Genomic DNA, 9,437 nt, shown 5'->3' with positions numbered 1-9,437 from the left:
CTATGTTTCTATGCAGTGTTCCTTTTGTTTGTGGATTAGCTTATCATTTTTTTCCCTTTGCTGATATTTTGGTTTTTTACTATCTTCCTGAAATTTTCTTGTTATTTCAATAATTTTTTTCCTTTCCATTTTCTTTGGGGTTACCAAGTTACTTAGTTATTGTTCCTCATATTTAAGTAGTCTCTTCTCTTCCTGTTTGTCTCCATTAGAAAGTTTTGTATTTACCATTTCCCCTTTCTTTTCTTTGTGTATGTTTTCATTGCAGATTAAAATTTCTGGCTCCCAGTTTTCAGTTGTGTAATTTTATTTTATTTCAAATACTTCTTTTCAGTAAGTTGATTTCTAGATGATGTTGTGTTGTATGTTGATGTCAGGTTTGTCGCTGCTGTTAATTATTTGTCCAAAGTAGTCCCCTTATATTTTTTGTATGTTAGTCTTGTTTAATAAATTATATTAATTTTTCCATATGAAAATACCTTATCCCCGCCCCCAATATTTTAGGGACAATTATGCTAGCTGTAAGATTCCTGGCAGTTTTTGTTTGTTTCTTTCAGGTTTTCTTCTTGTTACTCCATTGCCCCCATGCCTTCATGGCTTCTATCCTTGGGAGTTTTTGCTTGTTTGTTTTGTTCTTCTTGTAGGCAGCTGTTCTTTTCCCCGAGGAGCTCTCAGGATTTTCTCCTTGCCCTTGATATTGGGAAGTTTGGCACAATTTGTCATGATATTTTTCGGTTGGGATCTCTCTCCTGTTTGGTATTCTCTCAGCTTCCTGGATAGTCATCTCTTTTATGGTGTTAAGAAAGTTTTATTCCAGGAGTGGGATCTTTTACATGTTTTTCCTTCCTGTTCGGAAATCCCAGTAAGACATAGACTGTTCCTTTCGTCGTGTGCCACATAATTCTTGGCATTCTTCATATGCCTTGACTCCTTCGTTGATCCACTCTTTATAGATTGGAGTGGAGTGATTTGTCTTCCAGTATACGAATTCAGCTTTCCATTTATTCATTCCTATTTCTGTGCTCTTTTAAAGTGTTACCTAATTCCATTATCATAGTATTCATCTTCTGAACTTATACTTGTTTTTTTGTTGTAAAGTTTCTTGTTTTGGCTTTTTTTTTTTTCAATTGCTCTCTTGATATCTTTCTCTATTCAGTGAAAGTACCTGAAGAGCATTCTTCTAAATTTTTTTCTAATAGTTCAAGAATTTTTTTTTTCTTCAGAAAATTCCTTTGGGTTTGGGTGTTGTGCCTGTTTTTCTCCCTTATCCGTGTAGACTCAGATTGATTCCTATATCCATGACATTGTGATGCAACTGTTCACATTGGGAGGGATGCTGGGTCATGCTGGGGTGGGTGAGTCTGTCAAGTGCTGCCAAAAAGGGATGATAAAAGCCACAAAACAAAAGAGGAAGAAGGAGAAAGGCGGGAGTGGTGGGGGGAAGGATAATACAGGGGGAAAGTGCAGTTCAAAAGAAAAAAAAGAGGTTATTAAAGGCTTTGTTTGGGTAGATTTTTCCCTCGGGAGTTTTGTAACATGTTAGCAAGAGTATTAGTGAGCTGTCGTGAGACAGGAGTGGTGCTGGGCACATGACTTGGGCCACCACGAGCTGTGTGCAGTGGGGGCAGCAGCCTAGGGCCACTTGGGATAGGGCTCAAAGCTAGGGACTTCACAGGGTGGGACGGGATGGGACTGGGCATCCAGGTGGTGGGCCAGCAATATGGGGCCGTGAACCTTTTCGTCCCAGGCTCCCAACCTGATTTTAGCCTCTGACCTGAGCCCAGTGGTAAGGGAGGTGGCCTGGATATCCCACTGGCAGTTATTAGCATGATCCTGTACAGGAGTCATAAGCCTAATGCCTATCTCTGCCCCCAGCCAGCCCCCAGCCTCACCCAGCACACAGGAAGCCATCCAGGGGATGCTGTCCATGGCCAATTTGCAGGCCTCTGACTCCTGCCTGCAGACGACCTGGGGCCCTGGTCAGGCCAAGGGCAACTCCCTAGTGGCCCACAGTACCCGAAAGAATGGGGGCAGCAGCAAAGGTGCAGGCAAGCGGCTGTTGAAGAGGGCCACCAAGAACAGTTTGGATCTGGAGGAGTATGAGGAGCAAGACCACCTAGATGCCTGCTTTAAGGACTCAGACTATGGTGAGTGCCGCCTGCCCTCCTGCTTGCCCTTTGCCTCCTCCCACGTGGGTCAGAGCTCACACTGAGCCCTTTCCTGGAATGGATCACATTAGGGGTTTGACGTGCACGTGATTTTATTGTAGTCATCTGGTTGTACAGCTATCACCTCTGTCTGGTTCCTACACATTTTCATCTCCCCTAAAGGAGACCCCATACACATTAGCTGTCACTCCCATTGTCTTCCCTAGCCACTTGAAACCCACCAATCTTGTGGTCTACTTTGATGAATTTGCCCATTTTCCGCATTCTTTGATGACTAATTTGTTTCAGTCAACGTAATGTTTCCAGGTCTATCCATGTCATAGCTTGTGGCAGGACCTCAGCCCTTTTGTGGCTGAGTAATCTTCCTTTATATGATGGACCATTTTATGTTTATCTGGTTACCATGTATACTCAGGTCTAAGCCGAGTTTGTCAGCACACTTTTTTATGCAGTTTCTGTGGTAAAATTAGGTGCCTCGGCTGATATTCGGGTCGGCTTATGCTTGAATATATACAGTATCTCTTTATAGACATTTTCCCCCAATTTTAAGACTATTCTGGATAGTGTTAGGAACATTTATGTGCAGGTCTTATGCCCTTATACATTTTCAGTTTTTCGAAATGTGTACCTAGAAGTGGAATTGCTTGGGGATGTGTATTTAACTCTTTGAGGAGCTGTACACTATCTTCCATAGTCCTAGCAGGGACTTCTGAGATCCTTATATCTACCCTGTCTCTGTAGATGGATAAACAGAGACCCAGGGGGACTCTATAACCAGCTTATGAAGTCGTGCAGTGAGTTAATAACTGGGTCAGCTTCTAGTCTCCCAACCTGGGTCCCACATCTTACCTGCTGCCCAAAGCCTCTCCCAATTGAGCAGTGCCAGGCTCAGGCCAGAGCACTGAAGGGCCTACTGGTTGGGTTCCATTGAGAGGCTCTAAACATGGGACCTCTCTCCAGTCCCGAGAGCAGGACCCTGTCCGCTCCCTACTCGGCTCATTGCCCAGGGACGTTCATGCAACCTGCGGCCAGATGTGTGCTGGCCCAGGCTCACTGTCCTTTTCTTTGCAGTGCATGCAAGCACTTACGAAGGCTTTCCTTTATAGTAGCTTTATGTGATGAAGGGCAATTGTGTGGGGATCTGGTGGGTGGTAATCAAGAGCACCATGTGTGCTACTGTTCCTGTGGCCCTGATGTGTTGGCTGGGCTGGCTGCTCACATCTGGAGGACAGATTTGGGCTCTGAGGGCTGTAAACACAGTAACAGTACAGGAGGACCCTGCTTCCTAGGGGCAGGATGCTGGTCCCTGCTAGCCTCCCCCAGAACTGTAAATTGCCGGATTTGGGCTTTGGCAGCCCATAGAGGTTTAGTGTCCGTCCCCTCTAGCATGGGTGAGGGATGTTGGAGTAGCCCAGCAAGTGAGCTGGGTCACGGAGTGGGGATGGGTTTTAGAGCAGCTACAGGATGGGGCTCTGTGAGACATGTTCCCAAGGGTCATGATTTTTCACCTTGCTGGGAGCCCAGATACCCTAGTTGGATGGGGCCGGTTCCTGCTGTTCTCTGCTGCAGCTACACTGGGGCCTGCAGGCTCCTGGACTGCTGAGCAGCTATGGGTGAGGACACCACATGGAGAAGTGTTTGCTCAATAGCCTTACCTGTATCCAGGCTGGGAGCAGGAAGCCAGAGCAGTGCCAAGGGTAGACTGGGGCCCGGGGCCCGAGCCAGGTTCTGGTAGAGTAGACCAGAAAGCAAGGGCTTCGTTGTCTCTACAGGCAAATGTCAGACTGAGTGAATCAGATGGTCTTGGAGCCTAGTCTGGCAAGTCCTTGTCTCTGAACTTCGTTTCACTTTAAGAGGCTCCTTTGCACTCCCCTCACCACAGGTGGTCACATTGGGAGGTGGAGGTGGCACCCCTCTATCCACTTTCTTTGCTGATGGGATTGCTCCCTTGGCCCTGCCCTGAGGTCTGCTGGTCTTGGGTATTCAGCTGGGCTTTTCCTTCCCTTTACTCCCCTTAGTTTATCCCTCCTTGGAGTCGGACGAAGACAACCCTGTCTTCAAGTCCCGGTCGAAGAAAAGGAAAGGCTCAGACGACGCTCCTTATAGCCCCACAGGTAGTCCTGCCCTTCTCCTTTACAGCAGGTCAGTGGCAGCTTGGAAGAAAGGGGCGTTGGGGGAACAGGGGGATTAGAAGAGGGGGGGTGAGTCTGGAACTGCATTTCCGAGAAGGTGGCCTTGCAGTCGCAACATCCTGCTCTAGCCCCTAGTGCAGTTGACATGCTGCTCTTTTCAACCAGCCCTGGTGAAGAGCCCTCGTCTCATCCTCCACAGTCCTCTCCCTCGTGGCGGGACAGTGCCTCTTGTCTGGTTTCTCTCCATATCTCTGTTGACTGTGAAGGGTCTGCCTAGGGCAGGTGGGCAAGCAGCAGATCAGGGGGCCTCAGTCCATATAACCCCTCCACCCAGACTTGACCTGTGATTTGGGGGGTGGGGGAGGTGGTAGTCCTAGAGTCTCTGTTTCCTGCTTCAGTTTGCCACCTGACAGCCCCTGCTGTAAGGCTTAAACTCCAGGAAACATGAGGCTCCGGGATGACTTGGGCAGGGCCGGGAAGGAGCTCCACCCCAGCAAGGTTGGGCAGCCCAAGAGGGATGGCCTGGGGTGGCTGATCCTTCTCTCTATACAGCAAGGGTTGGCCCATCAGTGCCACGACAGGACAGACCTGTGCGTGAGGGGACCAGAGTGGCTTCCATTGAGACTGGACTAGCGGCTGCTGCGGCCAAGCTTTCCCAGCAGGTGAGGAGGGCAGGGCCCATCAGCCCTGGGTCCCTGGAGGTCATGGGCTTGGGGTGTGCCATGCGCACTAGCCTTATGAGAAGAGCCGAGGGCCTCCAGCACAGCCACTGGCATGGCACTCTTCACCGTGAAAACTTCTAAGGGCGGCTTGGAAGCCAGGCACCATATCTGGGTACTGGAATGTACCTTTGTGCAGACACCCATTTGCTCCTGGTTAAGTGTTGTCCCCTTAGGGTGTGGATGAGTGGCCATCCCATGTCACCTCTAGTCCGCACTGACGCCTGGGGGCCCAAATAGTCTGTATCTTGTCTGCATCTAAGGCCGTTAATAGGCGGAAGTCAGCACTCTCGTGCAGAGGCATCGGGGACATCTCCTTTGAGAGTTACAGGGGCACAGAATTGTGACTGGGTGGAGTATCTGTCCTATATGCCCACCTTTTAGGGTAAGCTTCATGGTGTGCCCCCCTACCCCCCACCCACCCAACCCCGCCCTGGCATCTTCAAGGGATGACAGCATTGTGGCACTGTTTGTGCTCAGAGTAGAGAGGACGAGCACACAGGAGTGCCAGCCCCTCCAGTCCTCTGCAAGCTCAGTGCTGCCTTGGGAAGAGAGCCTAAGCTGGTGCTCTGGCAGGGAGCCCCCTTGCTTGTGCTCCCCACGTGGAACTCCCGACTGCGGAGACTCATTGGAGACTGTGTCCTCTGAGAACCCAGAGGGCATGGGTCATAGCTCTGCTTTGTTCAAAGGAGGAGCAGAAAAACAGGAAGAAAAAGAGCAACAAAAAGAAGCTGACTCCAACTACCACTGCCCACTCCACCTCCTCTACCACCCCTGCCAGCACTACCTCCTCAGCCTCCACCGCCTCAGCCTCCACCGCCTCAGCCTCCACCGCCTCAGCCTCCACCTCGGCCTCTGTGGTCTCTACCACACCAGCCAGCACCAGCACGGCTAGCAGCCAGGCCTCTCAAGAGAGTAGCTCCCCTGAGCCCCTGCCAGAGGTGCCCAGCAGCAGCCTGGCTGACCACGAGTACACGGTGGGCGTGGGTACGTTTGCAGGAGCCCCAGCTGGCCGTGCCTCCCAGCCCATGGCCCCAGGGGTCTTCCTCACACAGAGGCGGTCTTCCGCCTCATCTCCCAACAACACTGCTGCCAAAGGTGAGTGCCCGCGGGTGCAGGCTCAGATGGGGTTCTCTTTGTAGGTCACAGTGCTGGGGCAGGAGAGTGCTCTGGCCCAGCATCAAGGAACACCAAGGTTGGGGGATGAGGCCCCCTTTCCCCAGTGCTGCCTTCCAGTAGGGGGGTTCAGAGGAGCCCATACAGGGCGCTACCAGCTGGTGTGTAGACAGCACGCTGTTGCCGGAGCTACCGAGATGCAGTCCTGGGCTTGGGCGTGAGAAAGGGCTTTTCCGAGCACCATGGACCTTGGTCCAGTTCCTCAGAAGCCTCCCTTCACGACGGGCCCTGGGCGGAGGCATGTGGGCAGGTCTATCAGGGACAAGGGATGAGTGCATTCTGTGGGGTGAGGCTGAGAGGGCCCTTATAGTCTGGGCAGGAAGCCCAGGCTGCAAGGTGGATAGTTCTACATGGAGCGGGGGTCAGACAGCTGATTTGCAGTGACTTGAGATGCTGCTTTGTTGCAGCAGGTGGGACAGCAGGCTCACATGGCAAGGATGGTGTTGTCCTGGAGTCAGAACCCTGGCCCACAACCCTGGGCTGTGGTCGGGGCCCCTGGGGCCCCTGTGCTTTTGCACATTATCGGCCAGACCCCAGTTCCACTGCCCCATTGAGGTCAGCCAATGAGCTAGATGCTTTGTAAATGGTGTGTGATTTCTGAGGCAGACTGGGGCCCCAGAGTGAGGGGCTCCTAGCCCATTTTACAGGGTTAGGGCTCCGAAAGAGACTTGGAGCACTCAGGGCAGCCCTGAGGGCCTTGGCAGGGTTAGATGCCCCTGGCATGCTGTTTCATACTCACCTTGTTTTTGTCCCTTCTCCTGCCCATTTATTTTAGGTAAACGTACAAAAAAAGGCATGGCCACTGCCAAGCAGAGGCTTGGGAAAATTTTGAAAATCCATCGGAATGGAAAACTGCTCCTTTAAAGTTTGGAAAGCCAGGATTCTTCTGCTCCACTCTGGACTCCCCCGGAGCACCCTCCTAGGACTGTGGCTGTACCACCTCACCCAGGGAGGGTCTTGCTTATCCTTGGCCACCATCCCCCACACAAAGTGTTTGTACCTGGAGCAGGAGGAGTTGGCAGAGCACAGCGGTCCCTTGTTTTGAAGAGAGGCACCCTATATCCAGTTGCTTAGAGTGACCAGCTCCCCAAAAGACACCTGTTGGTTTGAGAACCACTCCAGGTTCAGAACAGTCTCTGGGCCCTCCTTGAGTGTGGGTGTGCTTGCAGGGCTCCTGCAACCGTGTGGAAGCACGAGTCCTTCCAGAAGGCGGTGTGAGCCAAAGCTCCCCAGGCCCAGAGTCTGGGCTGACCACAGTCTGGTAGCCTCCAGAGGCTTAAAAACAACAAAGGACATCAGAGAGAGGCATGTGGAGATGCCCCCTTCTTTTCCTGAGTGATTCTCAGACAGGTCCAGAGAGAATTAGGCCTGATAGAGAGGGGGGTCTCGGCATCCTCCCAGCAGGTGGGGGGCAGGAAGGATAGTGGAGTCCTGGCCCGAATGCACAGGAGCATTTCTCGGGGAAAGCACAAGGACACCAGGACCAGTGGCCAGGTTGCAGTGTTAGTGGACAAGAGCTCCTCTAGAGGTCTTAGGAAGGGTACAGGCTCAGCCATGTCTAGGGGCCCAGGGGGCCCGGGCTAAGCCAAATGGGTGGGCCTGACCCAGCCTGGTGAGGCACACTCCTGAAGAAGCACTTCTCGGCCGTGGTACCCCCACCCTGGGGCTGGCATAGCCAGGACGGCAGATGGGGTGGGCTGAGGACAAAAGGACTAGAAACTGCTCTGTCTCTGTGTGCTGGCATCTGGTGTCAAGTGCATGGACGATACCTGAAAGGTGTGTCCACCCATTGGCGCAGAGAGGCTGGATTTGTTTCTCAGGCAATCCTGAATTTTAATTTTAGATGTATTTCCTGAAGCATATTTTTCATAGAATGTAGCATGTAAATAGCTTTTTAAATAACTTCTTTTTTATAAGAGTAAAAGTATCTTTAGAAATTTCTTTCTATAGATTCCTCCATTAACATTTATACGAGTTTTTTGCCAAGTATTATAAAACAATTGGGTTCCAGTGCTTTTTTCCCCCCCTTCTTTTTATTAGTTTTCCTTTAGGAACTAAGGTATTGCCTGAAAAACAAGTAATATCTGTGCAGCCTTATCCTCTGTCTCCACAGAAGCAAATCATACACAAAAGATGTATTGCAGACACATTTTGAAGATGAGTCTTCAACTTTAATACCAGCTCTTTGTTTTCCTTCTTGTATGATGAGGGGGTTGGGGATACAATTATTTTACTAGCACCTTGTGAAGTGTTTCTGTGTTTTGTGATGATGTAATTTATTAATGTTTGTAGCTTTTTATATTTGTACATTTCTTAAGAGCTTTGTTTATATACCCATTACCTGGATGTTACATCCACAAGAAACAGCTTCGTGGAGGCCTTATTAACTCCTATTTGTCCTGTTATGAGGGACATGGTCCCAAGGGCCATGAGGCTGGGAGAGGAAGAGCCTCATGGGATCCTAGACTTACTCAGAACCGACATTTCTAAAGTTCCTTTGCCCCTGTCCTTGTTGAACATTTATATAACTTAACCTGGGCATCAAGCTGTTCGCTCTCTTTTTTTTAATTTTAATTTTATTATTATTATTATTATTTTGGCAACATGTACATTTCTAACAAAGTTTATTGTGGCTGTTCAAGTGGTTTATTTCCCAATTCATATTACTCTTGTATTGAGTCCATGAGGTCTAAGACAACTTTAGATCAAAGTTTTAAAAAAGTAAAAATATTTCAGGTTTTGTACAGAACCACGTTTATGTCATTTGTGTCATTCACCGTGATGGTGAGAATGGTGGAGGGGCAAGTGAACCGACCTGCCGATGCTGGGCACCACACGGCCATCTGTGAGTGATGGGCAAAGTGCGGCCTTACCCACTGGCACCACCCTCCCACAGTGCATGCCTGACCCCACCCCTAAAGCGGGCTGCAGGGACAGACGAAGACTTATTTGGCCCCAGAGTTCAGCACGTGGGCACAGACTTTGAGACCACGGGCCTCCCCTGACTTTCAGAGGCACAGCTATGGTCTGGCTCAGTGGGCCCTCCTGTGTGCACCCCAGGGCAGGTTGGCATGGAGAAGACACTCGTCACCCAGCAAACGTAGAGCTGACGAAAACAAGAACAAACTCGAAGCCCCTTACAGAGGCTCTGGGGTGACCCTAAACGTGATAAGGGATACTGAGCGCAGACTCGGGGACTGTCCATGGTGAGTGGTGACAGACCTATGCACGGGGACAGACAACAT

The 9,437-nt window shown here is 50.3% G+C and overlaps 1 protein-coding gene across 2 annotated transcripts in view; it reads left to right on the top strand.

Annotated features, from left to right (window-relative positions):
* PHF2 (PHD finger protein 2) overlaps window positions 1–8,941 on the top strand; it is a 45,655-nt gene extending 36,714 nt beyond the window's left edge. The window contains exons 17-22 of one of the 2 annotated variants that reach the window (XM_045296324.1): window positions 1,873–2,144; window positions 4,184–4,279; window positions 4,850–4,959; window positions 5,706–5,805; window positions 5,836–6,114; window positions 6,968–8,941. In XM_045296324.1, coding sequence (XP_045152259.1) covers window positions 1,873–2,144; window positions 4,184–4,279; window positions 4,850–4,959; window positions 5,706–5,805; window positions 5,836–6,114; window positions 6,968–7,056 — 946 coding nt within the window. In that variant the 3' untranslated portion in view covers window positions 7,057–8,941. Of the gene's footprint in view, window positions 1–1,872; window positions 2,145–4,183; window positions 4,280–4,849; window positions 4,960–5,705; window positions 6,115–6,967 lie in introns of both variants that reach the window. The other variant, XM_045296314.1, reaches the window with a different exon arrangement.
* Window positions 8,942–9,437: the final 496 nt, after the last annotated feature.

The sequence above is a fragment of the Echinops telfairi genome, unplaced genomic scaffold, assembly GCF_000313985.2.
Source record: "Echinops telfairi isolate 266 unplaced genomic scaffold, ASM31398v2 ScPeMD7_1;HRSCAF=3_0, whole genome shotgun sequence".
Classification (NCBI taxonomy): Eukaryota; Metazoa; Chordata; class Mammalia; order Afrosoricida; family Tenrecidae; genus Echinops; species Echinops telfairi.
The sequence above is the reverse complement of the archived record's forward strand: the minus strand, read 5'-3'. Positions and strand labels throughout refer to the sequence as shown.